General features: G+C 26.4%; 1 protein-coding gene across 11 annotated transcripts in view; it reads left to right on the plus strand.

Moving 5' to 3' along the window:
* Positions 1 to 23680, plus strand: part of LOC100201507 (uncharacterized) — a 95698-nt gene that overhangs the window by 43018 nt on the left and 29000 nt on the right. For 6 of the 11 annotated variants that reach the window (XM_065792427.1, XM_065792432.1, XM_065792426.1 and 3 more), the window contains 11 exons: positions 261 to 320; positions 429 to 572; positions 695 to 1549; positions 4391 to 4616; positions 6787 to 6894; positions 6969 to 7144; positions 7333 to 7434; positions 7649 to 7945; positions 11616 to 11788; positions 12035 to 12140; positions 13379 to 13414. In XM_065792427.1, the coding sequence (XP_065648499.1) occupies positions 261 to 320; positions 429 to 572; positions 695 to 1549; positions 4391 to 4616; positions 6787 to 6894; positions 6969 to 7144; positions 7333 to 7434; positions 7649 to 7945; positions 11616 to 11788; positions 12035 to 12140; positions 13379 to 13414 (2283 nt within the window). The remainder of the gene's footprint in view (positions 1 to 260; positions 321 to 428; positions 573 to 694; positions 1550 to 4390; positions 4617 to 6786; positions 6895 to 6968; positions 7145 to 7332; positions 7435 to 7648; positions 7946 to 11615; positions 11789 to 12034; positions 12141 to 13378; positions 13415 to 23680) is intronic. The other 5 variants (XM_065792435.1, XM_065792430.1, XM_065792429.1 and 2 more) reach the window with 1 other exon arrangement.

A 23680-nucleotide genomic window follows, 5' to 3' on the forward strand; every position in this document is an offset into this window, starting at 1 on the left:
ATTTTTACCTGTTTTGCCCACTTACAATTATTTTAACCAAATTATGAAAAAAAATATTAGAATATTAATTACAGACGAAACTAATAAAGTTTATTAATTTTTAAGTTAAAATGATAAAAAGTTTTGGAAAAAAAAAAGCTCAAATTGTTTTATGTGATTTATTTAAACTTTTGTTTTATATGATTTATTTAAACTTTGTTTGAGCTTTTTTCAGTTAATTCCATGCCTCTTTAATATTGATGAAAATACTTTTCCTTTAGCAAAACGGGATAAAACTTATATTGTCCCAAAGAATAAATCTTATCAAAGTACATTAAGTGGTATGGCTTCTAATACTTTAAGAAAATATTTTTTTAAATTTATAAATTAAAATTTTTTTTTCTTTGAAATGTATTTTGTTAATTATTCTTATACTTGTGTCTTTTTAGGCGTTTTAGAAAATCTGATCCCTCTTGAAATGGTCAATCCTAATACCAGAGTGCAAATTCCAAGAAGTGTTTCAAATGAATTTAGGCATGATCAAGACAGTGAAATAAATTCTTTGCGCAAGAACTATATTCATTTTAATAACGGTTTTTTTTTTCTCTTTCACTTTTTTTTTCTGGTTTTAAAACTGTTTTATTTTTGTTTTTTGTTCACATAATTTAGTATAATAATACATATTTGCCAAATTAAAAAATAAAATTGTTTTTAGAAAGCAAGGAGAGCAGAAGCAAAATAATAGAAGAAGAAAATAAAATCTTAAAAGATTTAAATCCTATCAATAACAACAATGGTGCAAATGATTTTATAAACTCTGATAAAAAAAACAAGATTGTTAATATAGCTGCTGTGGATGATAAACCTGAATTTATTCCTGTTCCAAAATCTCCAGAATTCGAGCAATCAAAAGTTGATCAACCAAAAAATTTGTCCGACGATTTGTTTTTTGCACCTGGAAATGCTGATTTTAAGAAGATCAAAGAAATTTATGGTGGCAACCCCAATTATGAAGACTCATTTCAATATGATGATACAGACCACCATGTTGGAATTATTAATATTGATGAGGAGTCCAAAGTGCAAAACCCAAATCATGTTGAAAACTTGGTCCCAGGGAAAAATAATGGGATTGCTTTCTACAGTGGTCAAGATAGTAGTTTAGTCATAAATGATAATCAAGCAATTGAAATGAAAAACAAGTACAGTAATCGAGGCAAAGTTGTCTTGGATTTTTCTAAAGGCAATGAGTATGCAAAAATTATTATTTATGATTTACGTAAAAAACCTGTAGAAAGAAAAAGTCTTGTCCATTACCCTGCTTCTAAAAATTCAAATTCTAAAAAACATACAAAACTAGACGTTTTTAAAAAGAGTAAAAATTTAGGAGGAAAAAAAGGTTTGCAGAAAAAAGAAGATTTGAAATCAAAAACTAAAGAAAGTGATTTTTCTAATCAACAAAAATACCACGAAAAGAATATCATGAATAGAAATTACTTTGAAAATCATGGTCAAAATAAATTTGAATCTAGTGCTCAAGCTATGGAAGGTGTAAGGAGATCTCAAAGAGGTGAAAAAAATCATTTATTGTGTTATTATTGTAAATTATAATAACGTTAATATTGTTAATTGCATTTTGTGGCACACGTTAGAAGATTGCAATAGGTTTTTAATGATGCATGATGTGTTGTGATGGTTGTATAGTTTATATTCTAAATGTTGCTTAAAATTCGTGATTCATTAGTAACGTTGTGACAGCTACATAAATATGACATGTTGTGACAGCTGATAAATGAAAATTATTATAATTACAATAATATTATCATAATTTATAATAATTACTATAATGAGTTACAAGACTTTCTTGAGTGTTTAGAGTGTTGCATGAGTTGTGTTATTGAAAAATTAGAATCGCTCAAAAAATGATTAAAAATTTATGTATGAGTTCATGGGCAATATAAAAATGCAATGTGCAAATTTAAGATTTTGACATCTGATTTTCTTTTAATGTTTTTCAGACAACATTTGAATTTTCATAAAGAAGTTGTTAAAAGTTGGTCAGGGTGTTATTAAAAATTTTTTTAGATTTCAAAAATTATGATTTTTTTCATTAAAAAAATTATGATTTTAAAACTAAAGTTTAAGAATTAGTAAAGCCTTAAAGCATTTTTGATTTAAATGTGTTAAACCACTGCTGTTTACACCAGTTCAGCAACTTATGTTCACTGCCTTTGAGGCACTGCTGCATTATGTAACTTTTTAGGAATTGTATTTTGGAGATGTTGAAGGAACAATTGCTGTGGTCCAGATGGTGTTATGACAACTATAATGATGCTTCTTTGCAAGAGAAAAACTTGATTTTAAAGTGTTTTAGGGGGGTTGCAGTACATAAAAAAAAAATTTATTATTTCTTGCATTACTTTCAAGTAATTGACTAACTTTATGCTATCAAGAACAGATAAAATATAGGGAAGAATGGGGCACCATGATAAAAGGGGCACCATGAAACATTGTAATTGTGAAACCATCTTAAGAGTTATGACAACCACTTTCATATAGTGAAACAGTTACTACTAGAGCTACATTTTGAAAAAAAATATTATATCATTTGATATCATTAAGCCTGCGAAGGGTCGAAATTTGTGTTTTTTGATGACAAAGTAATTTATTAGTTTTTGAAGTTTATAAGTTTTAAGGTATGTTAGTCAATATGTCTATCGGTAAGTAAGATTTTATAAACTACAATCTATAAGCTCTTTACTTCATTAAACAAAGTCATTAAAAAAACAAGTTGATACTAAAAGTAAAGCAATTCTTTTCTATTAGCGAGTATAGAGTAACTTGATACAGCATTTATGGGGGGGAGGGGGGGTGTAAAACTGTAGAATAGTACTTCATTGTGTTATAAACAATTCTAAAAATCATTTCTTTTAGTTTTTACATTTAATTTTTTAAAGATTTATGTAAATCTTATACAACGAGATTCAATTTCTATACAAAGCCATTATTTATTGACACTTAAAACAATATCTTATCTGGTCTTCTGAAATGTGATTTGGATCGTTGGATTCATTATTTGGGTTATAGTTATTAATTTGTTTATTTTTTAATTAGATAATATGCTTTTTCTCTGTTTCATATTTTTATTTACTTTTTTAATGATGCTAATAGTGTGTATCAAGGTACCCTATGGGTGGGGTACCGTGAAACAAGTTTCTAATTTTACTTTTAATAGTCTCACAAGTTTAACCTGTTATATTTGTAAATTTATTTTACAAATTAAACCAATCGCCAAAAAAAAAGTGTATTAAAGAAATTGCAAATTTACAAAGTAAAAACCAAAAGTGCGTCATGGTGCCCCACTCTCCACTTAGCTTAATATTGTCCTTTTAAATTACACTAACATTACTACTGCATTTGTCATTAGTTTTCAGTTAGCTTAAAATATTTTTAAAAATTCACGGACATTTTGTAAATTATTAATTTAATGTGAAAAATAAAATTTAGTTCAGAATGTCTTTAAAAAACAAAACTAAAAAACACATGAAAAGTGGTTCAATAGTAAGCAACAATTAAAAAAAATTAAATTTTATTTTTCATTACTTATTTGTATTTCTCATTACTTTTATTTTCTTCAACTGAGTCAGTTTGTTATTGTTTGTATAATACAGTCTTCACTAGCTATTTAATGATTATTCTGACAAAAAACATTGTTTTTAATTTAAATTATAAAGAAAACAACTTAAACAATAAATTGTATTTATTGCTTAATTTGTTTTCTTGATAATTTTCTTATAGATCTAATAACAATAAAAAAGAAAACATGCATTAACTTGTTTTCATTAACAAAATGTTGTATTAGTTTAAAAATATAGTTTTATAAATATATTTTATTTTAAAATTTAATGCTCAATGAATGAAGCAGATATAATGCTAAGATTGATTTGCTATAAATAGCATGCATGTATAACTAACAATGCAGTGGAAAACAGACGCTGAAAATGAAACTAAAGTTCTTGTGTGCACTCCTTGTAAATCAGTAACAAATTGTTAAATATTTCTTTGCACTAAACTAAAATAAAAACACCATTTTCAATACAGTTACACAAAACAATTTTGTATTTGATTTAGAAAGTACAATATCATAATGCAGTGTCTGTTACAAAATTGTGGTTTTAAGTGTTGCAGTATTATTAGTGCTAAATGAGTGCGTTCAGTTTTTCTATTAACTTTAAAATATGTTCTATTATTGATAATAGTGTCAGATGAGTGTGTTCAGTCTTTCTATTAACTTTAAACTATGTTCTATTACTAACATTAGTGTTAGACGAGTTTGTTCATTCTTTCTATTAACTTTAAACTATTATCAACTCTATTGAAATTGTCATTTAACAAAATTTTTTAACTTCAGATTATCCAGGTATTAATTTGTGGATTTTTGAAAAGGTTTATCGTGATAAACTGTTCAAAGGTACATCTATTGATGCTTTATACAACTCTGATCAATATCCTGATCAGCCTGATAAAGTATTCAGTTTGCCACTAATGGATACTGGAAAAAAAACAGGCAACAATGTTGGACAAATGATTTGGGGCTGGCTTAAAGTTCCAATAGATGGTGAATACACCTTCTTTAGGTTAGTTTAATATTTTCATAAAATTTAATGGATTGTTAATTGTGATTGTGAATTCTTTATTTAAATATTTTTTATAAATTTTTTTTAATAACCAAACTTCTCTTCTCTTTACATAAAAATATTTTTGTTGCTAACTTTTAATGTGATGTTGTTAAACATTTAAAAACATTTAAATATTATTTTAAAAAAATTATCTTTGTACTTCACTTTTAATTTAATTGCTCACAAAAATATTGTTTTAAAAAAGGCACGAGCTTTTCCAAAAAGTACAGAGTTCTAAAGAAAAGCAGTATGCATTTGGGTGGTTCAAAAGAGTAAACCATGTCAGAACCTTTGTTCTCTTTTGTGCTTCTTTTGTCTTCCTTTTGTTCATAAAATAGGCCCAAAAAATATTTTGGGGGCAGTGTGTATATTTTAGAGCTGCCTCAAAGACAAAGTTTCATAGTTTAAGCTAACTTCGAGTCTTAAGAAAACATACTTAGCAACTTTTGCTATTGAAATGCAAAGGTAAATAAAATGTATATATATATGTTTAATTATTTAAGTAGATAACTACTACACGAACAAACTAAACAGATTTACAGTTGCAGCAAATGGTTTTAGTTTACACTTTGTTAAAAGTCCAGTAATACTTGTGAGTTCAAGTTTGATCTAGCGTTTTGTTTTAAGTTTGGTGTTTGTCACAACTGTAGTAGACCTAAAAGACTGACCTCTATTTATATTTATTAATTAGTGTAGCTTTCATTGAGTTAAGAAACAGTTTAAAGCAGGGATGAGAAGTCCCAAAAGAACTGCAGTTTTAAATCTCTATTTTTTCTTGGTCTCTGGTGCCCAGGAGCTCTAAAAATATTTGGTGACTCAAGATTTAATGACTAAGAACTTATTGCTTATGTTAATGTTTCTGATGTTTCTGTTTAGTTAATGAGGAATCAAATGTAGTAACTAAAGTGAAGCTTAATTTCTCTAGTAAAACACAAGGTTCATTTATATGACTTGTGTTAGTTTCAGTTGTTCCGAATAATATTCCAGCAATTTACTCCTTCAGATTCCAGTAAAGCTATAAATGTTGTGCCACTTGTTTTAGTGGTGTTTAATTTAAGGAATGTTATTTATCTTTACATCAATGTATATTAAAATTAATACAATAAGAATAAAAATGACTAAAAAAGAAAAAAAATGAATGACTGGAATAAAAATATAAAATTCAATCTTTTGAAAAAAATATTATTGTAATTCGAAAAAAAAAAATTTAATTACAGTAATAAAAATTGGACCGGAATAAAAATATGAAATTGAAAAATGACTTTTAAAATTTATATTAATATATTTCAAAATATTCTTTTTGAACAACATTACATATGAGTTTTAAAATATTTTTTTGGCGGAAAAATTAAAAAGTAAACCTCAAAGATTTTGAAGTTTTAAAGTAAAGAAATAAGTACCTATTTATTCAACATGATAAACAAAATTATTGAACTAAAAAAAAATGTTCATTTTAACGTATTGAAATGTTTAGATAACTTATGAATTTTTGATGCATGAAAAGTAAGGACTTTTTAATTTTAAAAGATAAAAACACAATAATACAGATAACTTTCCTGTATTAAAAATATGCAACTTGTGTATTTACTGTAATGGTGCATACATTAATACTAGGTGTTTTAAACTTGAACAAATAAATTTTATGCTCATATTTCAATCCCCATCACGTCCCTGGTATTAACGTGCTCAAGTTGTTTCTTCACACAGCAGCCTTGTTCATCAAGGTTCGTGTTTCAGAGTTAAAGAGTTAAGAGAGGGTTGTAACCATAATAAAGTAGCCTTCTCAAATGTCATGACTCTCTCAACCTTGGGCAGGTAAATAACATTTAAAAAAAAAGGTAGAATCTTCTGAAAAAAATCCATTAAATCACCTATCAATGCATAGTTAGAATCATTTTAATTTTGCTATGTAAAGTCAATGACTGAACATGTTAAGCAATAAGTACAACTTGTTCCTATTCGTGCCCAACATTTTGTTGTCCTTGGGTCCCGTGAAATAGTTTATTTTTTACTTTTTGGTCTTTTTAAAATGTTGTTTTTAAAAAGTTTTTTTATATATTTGTTATTATAATTTCATTACAGTTTTTGATAAATTGTTTTTTCTTTTTTTGCTATAAAAAACTTTTAGTTCCTGTGATGATGAGTGTGATGTTTACATGAGTCCTGACGACAGTAAAGACCACATCAGAAAAATCATTTCTCAAAGAAAATTTTCAAAGAATAACCAATGGGATAAGTAGGTTTTGTTAAAAAAAAACTTTCACTCAAATTTAGAAAAAATGATTTAATTAAATGTAAATAAAATTACAGGTACCCAGAAGAACAGACTTCACCTTTAATACGGTTAAGCAGTGGAAAAGCATACTATATTCAAGCAGTGTGTGTCCAGTTGACAGGAAATAGTGGTTGCAGTGTTGGTATGCAACTTCCTAATGGTAAAATGTCTCGACCCATAAATAAAGAATTTTTATCAAGAGCTCAATTTAGTAAGTTGTTATAGTCATTTCTAGGTTTGGTAAAAATCTTATATGCTCTCACTAACAACAAGGACCAATATTAATATTTAATTTTAAAAATATGATGGTAGTAGGATTCACTCAAGAGTGGAGAGCATATTGTTTTACAATATTGAAATTGCATATATGTTATTGCTATCATTTTTTTTATAACTTAGTAGGAAGTGGGTTAAACTTTACTGATACAAATGAACCATCTGATTTGGGAAGCATCAACCATGATAGTAAGTTACTTGATCAGTTAGAAGACAAGGAGAAAAGTAATGATTTATTAAGTTAAATTTTTTGTATGTTACATAGCTTGAAATGATAATTTTTGATCTCCAAAACAATATTTTCATATATTAGTAAATCAATTTTTTGATTTTATTTTTGTTTGATTTTATTTGATTGTAGTTGATTGGAATTTTTTTAAATGATTCATTATGTATGACATATATTCACCAACAGCTCATATTGAAAGTGATTTTTTAGATAGAAAACAGCACGATGTAGCTGATGGATACAAAGATGCGACAGATCAACATGAACTTCATGATTTTATGAAGACCCAATTTAATAATGAAAAAATTACCGTGAATACAAATTCAGAGCTTGTGACAAATCTGCTTCAACTTTCACAAATATTGATGGGAAAAAAGTTTGCAGATGAGCTGATAGAAAAACATCTTCACAAGCACCTAGGGATTTCTAAAAACTCAATTTCAACAGCTTTACGCATATTGTTAGGGAAAATTAAAAAAATTCGGCAAAGAACATTTATGAAAGAAGGTATTTTTCACATATATAGTTGTAATGTTTTGTTTTTTTATAGCTGTATGACTGTTTTTTTTTAAACCTGGATTGGATTAGATCCAGTCCTCCAAATGTGAGGTTCCCTAATAAAACAGTGATGTAGTTTTTATAACAATATCTTGTCTTAGAGCAAATTAAACTGGTCAACAGAGTAAAGGAAATAAAAATAGCTGAAATATAGTAATTCAAGGGTGCTGAACACAAATCTATTCAAAAATTTTGTTTAGCTCTAGTTTTTAAGTTATTGCTTGAGGTTTTGTCGATTGATTTTATGGTTTGTATTGAATATGTTGACTACTTCTTTAATCGTGTTCTTTGTTTCATATATTTTTCATCCAATTTAACTGTTTTATGAGTTTGTTTCAGATTTTATTATAAAATGTATTGACATTATTTCATTAATTTTAATCAAACATGTCAAGAAAATGTCAATAATCCGGATTTGTTTTTTTATATATGTGGCAAAGTGACATTGGTTTTACAGAAATGTAAAACTCACACCAGTAATCAAGAAAGCTTACCATTTGTACTTTATTTGTAAGTTAGGAAATCAAGAACAACCCTGGGTTCCTCGCATTTCATGTACTTCTTTTAATGCAGGGTTTTCTAACTGATTACTTGGCAAAAGACAAGCCATTCCATTTGCAGTACCCATGATTTGGAGAGAATCAACTGGTCATGTTACCACCTGTTACTTTTGCATGTTACCCTCCATAGATCATGGCATCACAAAGAAGAGCACACAATCAATAAAATATCCAAATATTTTAAGTGCCTCAAGACCAGCGTCCCATGGTGAAAGTCTTAGTGTGTCAGACCCACCAACCAAGATACTGATGATGATGATTATGCCAATGACAACATAGAAGCTTCAGAGTCATCAACTTTGGAAGATGTAACATTTCTACCTACTGCAGTTGATGATGATTCTCATTGAATCTCTCAAAATGAATTTAATAATCTGGTTTGGGGTTTAGGATATCTATGAGCAAGGCTGGGCTATTTGAATTCAGATTGCAACAGTGGAATCTAGTTCAAGATGATGTTAGAATAAGTGTATTTTGCAGCAGACACAGTCAGTTTTTTTCAATGGCAGAACAAGTTAACTATTGTCATAATGAGCTGCCTTGATGAATGAACTAAAGATTTAGTATGCTAATGAAGAATAGAAACTGTTTATAGACTCATCAAAGACAAGTCTCAAGCCTGTACTCCTACACAATGGAAACACACTACCATCAGTTCCCATTGCTCATGCAGCTGGATTGAAGGAAAAATGACAATATGAAGCTAGTCAAGATCAAGTATGAAGAACATTAGTGGCAGATTTTTGGTGATTTAAAAGTTGTAGCACTTAAACGCCCTAGAGTGTCTTACATGAAATGACTAAACATTTAGTGCAAATCTCTGTATAATACATGCCTAAATATAATAAATTGTATTGATACATTGCATAAAAACTAGAGCTTATGCAGCAGTTTCAATATAGTATTTACTCAGTGTGAAAAAATGCACCAGAAAAGTATAATTTCTGTTCCGTTTAGGAGTGTTCAATTTCGCTTTTCTTCCGAGAAAGTTGAAATTTTAAAAATAATCCATGTTTTTATAATGAAAAATAAATTGTTTTAATTATACAAATGTGACATCAAAAAAAGTTGTTTTTCCACTTTCCACGAAGTGGAAATAGATTGAATTTAATCTATTTCCATTTTCCGGAAAGTGAAAAGTATTTTAAGAAATTTATTGAAGTTTTTACACAGTAATAAAACTATAATATTACTATTAAATTTGACTTAGGGGACTTGAGGGGAAAAAGTAAACTTTTTTTTTTCTTTATAAAAGTCGATTTTCTTTTTAATTTTCAAAATATTTTTTCTCAATTTTACATATTTATATTATGTAAAAAATTCTTTATAAAACAAAAGAAAAACAAAAATCATAAATCATTTTTTCTTTAAAAAAATATTTGAATTTGAAGCTAAACCATTTACTCTTACCCCAGTTTACTTAAGGTCATGAAAAAAAAAAACAGTTTCATTTTACCAGCAAATATATATGTGTTGTGTACTACACAGTTAAATTTTGATTTTTTAATAAAAAGTAGACCAAGTATTTATGTTTAAGTAAACTTCCCTACACTTCCCTACACTTTTCAATCACTTTTCATTGGAAAGTCATTAAAAAAATTTATTTAATTTTTATCTAATTTATCAATTTCCGACCACCTGGAGCTTATTAAGACCTGTCCCACTTTATTAATTTTCAAAGAAAAAAAAAGTTTTTTGTTTGTTAAATGAGCTGGCTTTATTACATTACTACAAAGACATTATGCACAGATAAGTATCTATTATACTTATAGCTGAACTATTTGGGCACTTTAAGCTAAAAATGGTTTATTGTTAATTTAAAAAAACTAAATATATTCATTACTGCTGATGAATTAAAAAAATTCTTTAATTATATAATTAAATAGAATTTAACTATTTATTTAATTTATGTGAGTTCTTATTTTAATGCCAAAAATTATAAGATAAACAAAGGCTGGTATTTTGAAAATATAAGCATTTTTTTTTAACCATTTTCTCTTTTTAAATTGAATTCAAAATAAATATACTTCAGACGCCAAATGAACTGCAATCTCACTTTCTATAATTTAATAGAGTAATTAAATAAAATAGTGAAACCTTAGTTAAACCATAGTCAATAGAAGTTATCCTGGGATAACTTTTAAGGGATAACTTCTATTAACTAAAAGATAACTTCTATTGACTACTCTTCAATCTGAAAATATTTTTTGCACTTACTTTGATTATGTGATTTATTTATTTTTAAACAATAAGACTATTTTGTCAAAATATTTTATTTCACAACCAGGAATAAGTTCTATTGACATTGATATAATCAACTATTTGTAAAAAAGAAATTTTATTAAATAAAGAAAATTAAAAAAAAAGAGATAGTTTATATTTTGACTTTCCAATGGGAAGTGATTGGAAAGTGAAGGGAAGTAAGGTCAAATAGTTATACTATAAATTTAATGTTATGTAAAAATCTAAAGAAAGTGATTAATTTTCAAATACTTTCCACTTCCCAGAAATTGGAAATAGATTAAATTCAATCCATTTCCTCTTCCCGAAAAGTTAGAAAATTTCATTTTTTCAGCCTTTAAACAATATAGTATAGTTAAATAAACATTTATTTAAAAAAACATTGTAAAAATGAAGTAATAATTAAGTTGAAATACCAGTGTTTCATATGAAATTAAAAATAATAATGTAATGTTAATGTTTACTATAACCTTTTTCTTTATAAATTTTCCCAATTTCTAAATCACTCTTTAAAAAATGAATGACATAGTAAACACTTTTGTAAATATGAATGATGCAAGCAATTGTTTCAAACTTTTTATTAACTTTATTGGAAGATTTCTTTGTAATATAATGTTTTGAAATTCATGTGTTTTATTTTTTTATATTAATAATAATATTATGTTTATATTATTATATTTAGTAATATTAAAATATTGTAGTTTTATTCTTATATTTGAACTATGATTTTTAAAAAAACTTTTTTTCTTCTGTAGTTTATACATGTAGTTTGTTTTTATTGATTTTAATGTTTTTATTATGTTGCTTGTTATGTTTAGATAAAATTTTAAAAAAACCTCACAATATATCTGTCACAACACTTTTGTTAAATATATTACCAGACTTTAAAGCAGTTCAAAATTTGATTCCACAGAAGAAGACACTACACCATATTAATCATAGCATTGAAAATAATAAGATGGCAGCCTTATCAGATGGTTACACTCAAGCGGTACTTTTATTGCAATTTTATTGTACTTTTGACTCAATTACTTTTTTGCAACTATTTTTTATTTGTCTAACATTTTTTACAATCACATATATGTTATGTTATGTTATTTTTTTATGTTATATGTTTTTTTTATTTATGTTATATGTTATATCTATGCTATATGTTATATTTTTTATGTCATACACATGTTATGTTATGATATATGTAAAAAAAAAATTAGTGTGAATGTTTTTTACTAAAATGCAGCTGCATTCGACCAATGAAAAGAAAGATGTTTTAAATAATGAAAACTCTGAATCTCTCCTAACTCCAAGTTACTCTCAAGATACAGATGTTTTGAACAAGTATTCAGGTACTTAATCCATGTTAAATATAATTGTTGTTGAAAAAGAACAATTGCAAATTTTTTTATTGGTTTAGTTTTTATTTATTTTATAACTTTTTCCCTTGTAGTTGTATTAAACAGAAAATTTCACAGGTGTTAACTTGCGATAGAGCAAATATTATAACCTCTTTAAAAAATTACTAATTTATTTCACAAGATATTTTAATAAAAAGTTTAAGAATTGATAAACACCAATCATAAGCTATAGTTTGTTTTCAAAGTTTCTTTTTAGCCCCAAGTATATAAGTATTTTAATAAAGAAGGCAACTATTTTAATGTTTATTTGTTTGTAAATATACAAGTTTTTATCCCTTTTGTAGTGTTTGGACATTTGTTCAGTTTCTAGGATTTACATTCTGCACATTCCAGTTTATATTATATTAACAAATGATTTAGAAATCTACAGGAAAAGGATTTTCAATGAAACAAAATCTTATGATGACATATCGATTGCGTTCAGTTTTTATTGGGTTAAATTATAAGAATTTTGTTGGCTTTTCAATCGTGGTGAAATATTGACACTAGTTTTGTTAAGACAAGAACAATGGATTTCCTTAATCAACTAAGATGAGTAAGTTGATTGAGGTAATCCATAGTTGCATTTGAGAACTTAAAAAAGGTTGTTAATATCATTATTGAGACAAACTATTTTATAAGTTTTAAATACCTGATTATTAGAGTGGTTCCTTAAGCAATATTTTACCGAAGTATCCGATCCCCCCTAACGGTATTCTTTATTAAAAAAATAACACTAACTGTCAAATATTTATTGAGCTAACCCTCAAAATTATTTTTAGGGGTAGCACAATAAGTTTTTTATAAAAAATATTTAAAATTTTGTTTTATTTTATTAAATAGAACATTTTTAAGGGGTCTAAGCATATATATTTTTAAAAAGTTGCTTCAAGAGCTACCTAACTTGACTCTAATTGTTCATCAAATGTTCAATATTTATGTAAATTAATAATCAGCAATAATTCCTTGACAGTAGAGTGTTATTGACTTCAGAGTGTTCTTGACAACAGATTGTTACTTTTTTGAGGGTTATTAAGTATTGTTGCACTCTCAATATGAATTATTAAAGGCATCTTAAAAATAAAAACACTTGGAGTGCTTTACTGTTTTGTACTTGAGTGTTTATTGATCCATAATTTGTTCTTGCTCTTCAGTTCTTTGTACGATTTTGATTTTAGTATTAATTTTAGATAAAAAGAATAAAGTTCGTCGAAATATCCATAGAGGTAAATTACAATGTTTTTAAATATATGTTTACATTTTTATTACATTAATTTGGTTAATTTTGTTGAAATTTTTACACGCACCAGATTATTCTTCAGTTACAGCTCGGATTTAGGCGGAAACTATAATTAAATATTTTTTGTTAATCTTCAATAAAATCATTTTTAATAAAAGTATTTTGGTAAATCTTAATCTCTTTATAAATTTGAAAGGATATATACACACACATACACACACACACGCACGCACACACACATATATATATAAATAATAAATGTAAACAAACAATATTTATTGTGTATATATGTGTGTGTGTGTGTGTGTGTGTGTGTGTGTGTGTGTGTGTGTGTGTGTGTGTGTGTGTGTGTGTGTGTGTGTGTGTGTGTGTGTATATACATTTATATATATGCACAATAAATATTGTTTATTTACATTTATTATTATTTTATTTATATACATTTATATACATTAAAAAATTATAAACTTTTAAATATGTTTATGTAATTGCTTTTAATACTTGATATTTACATATACTAGCTGCCCAAACCAGTAAAATACAGGTCTTGGTAAGTCAATTCCACACCGATGAATTCTATCCTTATTCTTTATTTCAAAATTTTATAGAAAGTGGTAGAAAAATAATTGTATATATATATATTTAGAAAAACTATAAATATTGTCTACCTTTTAAAGGGATGAGAAAAAAAATTTATTACACAACTTTAAAAAATATTAAACGCTTTGGTAGCAGTTGCGCAAACCCATTTTTATTTGCAGTTCAGATATTAGTATCAGTCTTGATAATATTTTGTATATCTTCTTGAAATGCGTTGATTGTTTACAATTAGTATAAAAAGTTTAAAAAAACATGTTGAAATAAACTTAATAATATGAGGAACAATAGTTTTACCATGACTTGTATAATACAAGTTATGGTAAGTCTATTCCACATCATTTCTATGCTTATTCTTTATACAGTCGTTTTATTACAATAATTTTTAGTAAGAAAAAAAAAATTTTCAGAAAAAAAGTTAATTCTTAACTTTTTTTCTGACCATATTTAGTTTATTAGGACCCTCCTCCGGTTAAATAATTTTGAAGAAAACTAATGTTTGAATTAAAAAAAAAATTTTCCATAAAAAAAAAGTTGTTACCTTTATATGTGTTAAACACGCAGGCTTAACTAATTAACTAAACACATTAATAAAATAAGTATCTTTATCATGACATGTGCAACAAATTTCTCCCAATGTTTTAATGTTTTTAGAAATTTTAAGCTTTTTTAAAAATTCCCTCCCTTTCATTTTTTATAGTATATCTTTATATCTTTAGTAATCTTATATCTTTATATGTCATCATAATATCTTTATATGTTATGTATATAATATCTATAGAACTTTTAGAATAACTTAATTTGTATTTTAAAAAGTTGGGAAATAATTAAAAAAAAAAAATTAAATGAATGAGTTTCATATCAAACACGCACAAATGAGTAATGGTAGCAACATTAAGTTCATTATTAAAACATTATAAGATATATATATATCAAGCCTTCTCAGAAGATGCGTGCAGTTGCATGCCTTATATGACCACGTACATAATAAAATTTAATTAATTTAATTTAATTAATTTAATTTAAAAGCATTTCACATAATGAAATGCTTTTAAATTAAATTAAGTTTGAACTATCAATTCAGATGCTGCTAAATTAAAAAATATATTAGTTTTATGCTTTTATTTTCTCTGATTTATCCTTTATTTACTTTATTTTTCGTTAATTTTGTTGCTCATTTCAGTTTATGGTTTGTTTTGTTTTTAGTTTTTTTTTTAAATAAGTTTGATTTTTTCTGCACATTTTATTTTAAAATACACAAATTATTGATATATGCAAAAAACTGTAGCCAAGTTGTCAAAAAAATTTATAAGGTGTCTTTAATCGTCTCCTTAATATATACAGTAAAGCCTAATATATACAGTATTGGAAAAAACTAAAGCAACTCAGGTTATAAAATCATACTTTTATTAAGAAACTCATTATTTTTTTATAATATCCTAAATAAATTTAATTTTTATTATAACAAAAAATAGGTTACCTGAAAATTATTAAATTTTTATATGTTAAATAAAAAAATAAAAAAACATTTTTTCTAAATGATAGCAGTTATTAACTGGAAAAAACTAAAGCAACTTTTTATAATAGATAAAATTAAATAAATCATTATATAAAAAAAAAAAAAATTAATACTTTGTAGAGTAATCCTTGTTTTTAATTACATCTTCACAACGTTTTGGCATTGATTTTATCAAGTTCTCAATAGTTTATTTTGGAACCTGCATCCACTCTCTTTCAATGGCCTCGAATAATTGATTTTGGTTGAAAAATCTGCGCCCTCTCAATCTTTTTTTTTTGCAATTTCTCATAAATTCTCTATCGGATTTAAATCCGGGGATTGAGTGGGCCACTTTGTTAATTCAATTTTATTATCTTCGATCCATTTTGTCAAGAATGCTGATGTATGCTTAGGATCCCGGTCATGTTGAAATCTCCAAAGAATGGGCATTTCCTCCTCAGCATATGGTAACATTTTTGTTTTCAAAATTTCTTTATATTGGAAACGATCCATTTTATTATTTACTTTCACAATAGGTCCTGCTCCACCCCATGAAAAACATCCCCATGCCATCACAGACCCACCTCCATGTTTTACTGTCAAGTTGCAGTATTTAGGTAATAATCTTGTCCCATTTGGTCGTCTAACATGTGTCATACCATCAGATAGAATTAAATTAAATTTGGATTTGTCGGAAAAAAGTACAGTTTTCCATTGTTACAGAGTACATTTCCCATAAGTTTTGGCAAAATTTATCGTTGCTAGTCGATTTTTTTAAGATATGACTGACTTAAAAGCTGGCCACCGAGTTGGTAATTTAGCCTCTAGTGCTCTATTTCTGATGGTTCTGTCTGTTATATTTAACTCTAAGTTCCTTAAAACTTCAGTGGATGAAATTGCAGGATATTTTTTTATTTGTCTAATAATTAATTTATTTTCACGGGTTGTTGTTTTTTGTGGATGGCCTCCCTTATGATTTACTTCTACATTACCAGTTGTAATAAATTTTTTTAATAATCTTGATATTACAGATTTATTAATATTATACTTTTCACTTAATTCTTTTTGTGTTAATCCTTTATTATAATCATTAACAATGCAATTTCTTGTAAAAATATTGTATTTATTTCTTGCCATATTTATTTTTGTACAACTTCAATTGGCTAAAGTACATAACTATCTTCACAGATTGCAAAATTGACTGTGAATTTTTTTTTTTTTAAACATTTTGTTTTAACCATATCATAAGAAACTTGTTTAAACTTGTTTGTTATTGCAACGTTTATTTTTAGGTAATAAATCAAAAAAATATCAAAACTTAACTCATATCATTTTTTAGTCGCTTTAGTTTTTTCCACAGGAAACATTTTTGCTTCATATTATTTTTTAATAACTTTATAAAATATGGTAGGGGCAACAAAATAAAAAAATTTCATTAAAATATTTGAATAATCATTACTTAAATTTTGAAAAGTAGGATATTATACAAAAAGTTGCTTTAGTTTTTTCCAATACTGTATATAATAAATATTTTGTATATATATATATATATATATATATATATATATATATATATATATATATATATATATATATATATATATATATATATATATATATATATATATATTTATATATATATATATTTATATATATATATATATATATATATATATATATATATATATATAAATTATGTCAGTGTATTCTACAAATAGAGTGCTCAATGTTCTTAAAGAACAGAGCAATAATAAATTAGTAAAAACACTTATCTAGTTTTTTTTTCTTTAATAATTTGTTTCTCCATCAGTAAGTTCATCAGGAAGCATCCTGTAAATATATTATAAATATATATATATATATATATATATATATATATATATATATATATATATATATATATATATATATATATATATATATATATATATACACATGTATTAAGCAGCCGTAGTGTAGTGGTTTTATTGCGCTTGCCTCAAAAACCATCCATGGTTCATCGCCATCTCTGGGCAAGTTTTAAAACATCATTAAGGAAGGAGGCTTGAACTTCCTTTCAAATACTCTTCCGCGGTGCTCTGTGATAAGACCGTAAGGACTTGTTGGGGCACCTAAAATAAATAAATAAATAAAAAATTTTATATATATATATATATATATATATATATATATATATATATATATATATATATATATATATATATATATATATTAGGATAGTTTTCAACAATTTTTCAAACTAAATTTCTAATATTATGGATATAATTTGACCAAATTTTTTATCTCTCAAACTTTCCGTGACTAATTTTATCAAATTTTTGTTTACAAAGATTAATTTAATCCAAAATTAATTTCTAATATAGGGACCCCTATAGGAGGGCTAGCAGTGGGTGGCGGAGGGTTCGTTTCTTCCACCTGCCTTGAAGTTTTATTTTTCATAAAATTTGATTAGATTTTCATATAGGCGCTGCAAATAATGTGTTTTAATGAAACAATTTTATATTGCTCAATCTCATATAGCTGGGATAATTAAGGTATAAAAAAAAAAAATATCTGCTAAGAAAAATATATAACAACATTGTTAAGAACAACAGTGATAAATTAGTAAATAATCAAGAAAAAATTTTCTTCAAAAACAGTTTGTAAAAGTATAACTCAGCAAACTTTTCTTCATATTTTTGGTGACAAATCAAATAAATATTCTCCATATTAGGCTCTCCATATCAGGCACCATTTTTTTTGCAACTTTCTGTAGTTTGTACTTTTTCAAACTCCCTGAATTAATCTCTACTTTGCTGAATGGCCAACATTATATCTTTCCTGTCCTCGTCATTGTGAACAGAATTAACACAGTCTGACACAAGCTTAATTGCCCGTTCAGAGCAGTTGTTGACTACATGTATTCAGCAAACAAATTCAATGAAAATTTTAAATTTGTTGATAAACCCCCAAAAATATGAAGGACAGTTCAGCCAAGGTTTATCATCGTCTTTACTCAAATTTAACAGACTGAAAATAAACCATGAGTTCCTACCAACCAACTGTGATAAGCTAGGTGGTTTCTCCTGGTTGAAGCCTAGATCTTTCAGAAGAATTGGATTTTCAGACTTCTCATAGTTTGTAGGAACAGGTTGCAAGAAAAGAACTTTTTCAACTTTTTCTTTCTTATCGTCTTCGAATTCTTTATCTGCAAGACAATGGAATCGAGGTTTGATCCAAATACCACGTATGTCTCTACATTGATTTCAATACTTTTTCAATTCTCTCTAGTTCATCCTTAGCTCCTGGATCATAAGATTTTACCTAACTTTTATACTGGACCATCTGCCAGTATGCTCTTAAATCTTAAAAAGATGCAGAGGAAACTAAAGAGAAACGCACAAACCACACAGTTTAAAATATAGAAATAAATTCTGCTATTTTACTGATTTCATTTGATAAACTAGCTGTCGATTGGTAGGGCAACTGATTACTTAAAACTTGAATTTTAGGATAATATATAGACTTTGCCATAAAACCTGCATGGGAAACTAATCCCGGAACATAAACATTTAAGCTTACATCTGGACATAAGTAGGTAAGTGTAAGTTCTACTAGATCTTTATAATAATTTCTTGGAAATACTAAATTAGCAAGTGCATATTTGTAAAACTGAACAGTTTCTTCAATCTGTTTTTCTAGATACGTTCTTTTAACTGCAACTTTGTCAAACTTTTTGAACTTTGATTTATCCATAGTTTCCTTTGTTGGGTTCCAGTTAGCTTGGAAAACTTTAAGCATCATATTTTCAGGAGCATAAGTTTTACCAATGTGAATTTTATCCCGAAAATGTTTACAGTGAAACTCGTAAACATGTCTTTGACATGCAAGCTGTAATATAATTGAACCCTGTGTTTGACAGAACCTAATGTTTGTGCCGGAATATTTTCCTGTATTAGTTTCAGTTATGTCAAAGCACAGAGCCTTTATATAAGTTCTTAGCTTATATTCATCTAAAATGTTTATTAAAGTATTATGATGAGATTTTCCAGTACCATTTTCCGTTGGTGAAATGCCAAGTCTTAAATCACCATCAATATTTACAATAACAGCAAAACGATCTCTTTTTTGTTTCCTACAGTTAGTAATATCCTGCATAATTTTTTCCATCAATTAGCGATTATTGGAAGTTTACTTGGCTTGCAGCTTTTATTACATCTTTTTGATATTTTGCTGCACTTGTACTTACTGCTTTCTTTTTTGTACGTCTGATGGTAGATTCAGAAAGCAAGAAATCTGTCAAGCTGCATCCAGAAGTAACTACTATGTCAGAGAGCAAGTGCATCATATTTCAAAATGAAATTATTTAGAAACACCTGTAATTGCAACTTCTTTCAAATTTTTTCAAATTTTTTAGGTAATACTGTTGATGAATTAGTACCTGATTTAATTTTGTTTGTTGAATAGTCAGAATCCTGACAAGAAGACACTGTTTTGATGATAAAAACTCAGTTTTCTCAGTTTGATCCTCTTGTCACTCAATAAATGTTAAATATCACAATCTTCTTTCTTCTATTGTTTTCCAATCCAAAAAACTTTCTTAGCATTTTTATTAAAGATGTTTTTAGCCTTTTTTTTTAGTCTTTTTATTTTTATTTTTTTTCAATGTTGCCCATTTTTCAACTAGATCATTAAATAGTTTCCTAGAACACATAATATTTATTAAATTTTTATCTAATTGCTTTAAAACTTTTTAATGCAGTCTCATATTTGCGTAAAAAATAAAAAAAACTCTAATTATAGATTATTTAGCAAACCTGTTGTGCTTGTCATGAAATATATCGCCGCCATATTCTCCATTGATCCACGGTTTCTTTATAGCGAAAAGTTCTGAGGACATATTGCTTGTTCAGAGCATGCTGACATCATTTTATCTTGGGAAGTACAACCAATGAAAGTTTTGGTGGGAGTATTTTTGTCTAACAGATGCCTGAGTTATTAAGATTAAATTTAGTTTTTATAATTTCTGTTTTTCAAACTGAAATTTAATTACTTGGTTAATATATTGAATGATAGTTTTTAATCAATTTAATGTTTTAATCATACCTGTAATGAAGATTAAGAATAATTTCCTCATTTGTGGCAAACTGTGTTTCAGAAAGTTTCTCTAACACTTTTTTATCTTCGAATAAAAATGTCTTTAAAAGTCGTCTTGTAATTTTTGGTACCATCTATCCTTTTTTTTTTAATCTTTATTTTATTTTTGATTTTAAAGTAAAAGTTATAAATGGTAGTTTATAATTTAAAAAAAATTCTTATCTTAAGTAAAAGTATGGTAGTAAAGTATTTTTTAGAATATAAAAATAGTTCAAAAAAGAAAAATTGTTTTTGTTTGTGACTAGTGTGAGTTAGATTTGATCGCAAGCATCATTCTATTTAAATATACTTAAAAATTTTAAGTTAATGCTTTTTAAGCTATTTTTCTTGGCCTAAATCTTTTTTAATGTAAACTTCCCAACCAATTCAATATTAATATTTAGGCCTTTTAGAGAAAAAAACTGGTGTTTTATGGTCCAATGTTTAAGGTCCTTGCTTTTTGGTTAAAAAAGTTGGGGTTTTGGGGTACAAATTGTAAAAGCAGGGACCTTAAAAATAGGCTTCAAAAAATTTTTTAGCGCAAAATCATTATCCAACCGGTCAACTAACCCAGGTTGTTGGTGATTTAGTTTGAAGAAGTTGTTGAAAAATGTTACACCCTAATATATATATATATATATATATATATATATATATATATATATATATATATATATATATATATATATACATATATATATATATATATATATATATATACATATATATATATATATATATATATATATATATATATATATATAGATTTATATATATCTATATATATAAATATATATATATATATATATATATATATATATATATATATATATATATATATATATAGATATATATATATATATATATATATATATAGATATATATATATATATAAATATATATCTATATATCTATATATATATATATATATATATATATATATATATATATATATATATATATATATATACATATATATATATATATATATATATATATATATATATATATATATATATATATATATAATAGATTTTTAAATTCGACTAAGTCAACTAAAGTCGATTTAGTCAAAGTATTTGAGTAAAGTTTTTTTTCAAAATAAATTGCAATAAAAATACTAAAGTAATTTATATTTGCTTTCTGTTTTTTAACGTCACATCATTTAAAAAATGATGGAGCAAAACAAAATAAGAGCAAGGGCTACTCCAACAATGAGACAATTTATTCCCAATGATTTAGGAGCCCTCTTAAATACCTTCCCCCCTCCCCCCCCTTTCCCATCAAATATATTTTTTTAAACATTAAAAACAAATAAACTCGTAGTTAAATGGACACATCTCTGCTACATTACATAATATTGATTTTTCAAACTCGTAAAACTCGATGTATTTGTTGAAAAAAAGAAATCTTCCTTTTAACGCCATTTGTACGTTTTTTAGTAACTCTCCCCCATACCTGCATATGTACTTAATAGAACACCCCATACGTAGTTAATTGAGAATAAAAGTTGGGGTTTCGAGGTACAAATTGTAAAAGCAGGGACCTTAAAAATAGGCTTTAAAAAAAATTTTATCGCAAAATCATTATTATCCAACCGGTCAACTAACCCAGGTTGTTGTTGATTTAGTTTGAAGAAGTTGTTGAAAAATGTTACACCCTAATATATATATATATATATATATATATATATATATATATATATATATATATATATATATATATATATATATATATATATATATATATATATATATATATATATATATATATATATGTATGTATATATATATATATATATATATATATATATATATATATATATATATATATATATATATATATATATATATATATATATATATATATATATATATATATATATATAGGCCCTTTCAGGCCTTTTCTTTATATATACAGGCCCTTTCAGAGACTGAGTGAGGCCCAGGCCATTTACAAATTTTGAGGCCCTTACCATAAAATAACTGCCATTGCATAATAAATAAAAAAACAGCAAATTAGTAATAATTTTTATTTTAAAAATGCTTTTCTTGCTTTTGCTTTTGCAAATGCACTGACAACTGTTGAAAAATGGAGTTTTCTTGCAATATCACAGTTAATATTCAACATTGCAAGTCCATTCAAGCGTTCTTGTCCCATGGTTGAACGGTGATAGTTCTTTACTTGTTTCAACACATTGAAAGACCTTTCTCCTGATGCCACTGAGACAGGCAAACTGATAAAAATTCGCAAAGCAATTGATATGTTAGGAAAAACACCAGACAGTCCAAGTTCTAATATTTCTTGAAACAATTCTTTTGGTTTGCAATCTGATGTAAAGTTTGTGGAGTAAATTTGTTTCAGAAAGATTATCTCATCAGAAATATCAGACAGTATTTCCTTGTGGTACTTTTTTTGAAAGTTTGTTGTGGCACTGAGTAGTTCTTCATTGCTCATCTTGTTGAAGTGCCAAAGAAATCCAAAAATACTACAAATTTGTTGTTGTGACTCAAATCGTCGATTAAGACCTGCTAGAATAGAGCCGATTATTACATAAAATACATTGATTTTATAGTGCTGTTCTGAATCAAATTGTGTTTTCAACTTTCGAGTGGTAGAAAATTCTGGTGAAATGTCAATATTCATTGCAATTAATTTTGACTCACTCAGAACAGCATCCCATTTTTCACGAATCTGTTGAATGCTGTCCATGAGATTTTTAATGTTTTCCATTTCAACATCTAGAGTTGCATTTCTTGCCTCAATTATAAGATAGGTTTGGTGAATCATTGTGAGGAGCTTCATCCATAAAGATGACATTACAATGCATTCAAATTTTGACAAATACTTTTGAATGGACTGAAGTTCTGACTGAGCTGATACTGTGAGATTGAGAGATTGCAGCTCTTTTAAAGCTGTTCTCAGTGAATTCAAGTGACGGGCAACTGGTTTTACTGCTTCAATCCTTGCTGACCATCAGGTCTTGGAAATACCATGTAGTGAAGCAGGTACATGTTGCTTGAGAATTTCCCACCTTTGTGG

Source organism: Hydra vulgaris, chromosome 03, assembly GCF_038396675.1.
Source record: "Hydra vulgaris chromosome 03, alternate assembly HydraT2T_AEP".
In the NCBI taxonomy this organism is placed as follows: Eukaryota; Metazoa; Cnidaria; class Hydrozoa; order Anthoathecata; family Hydridae; genus Hydra; species Hydra vulgaris.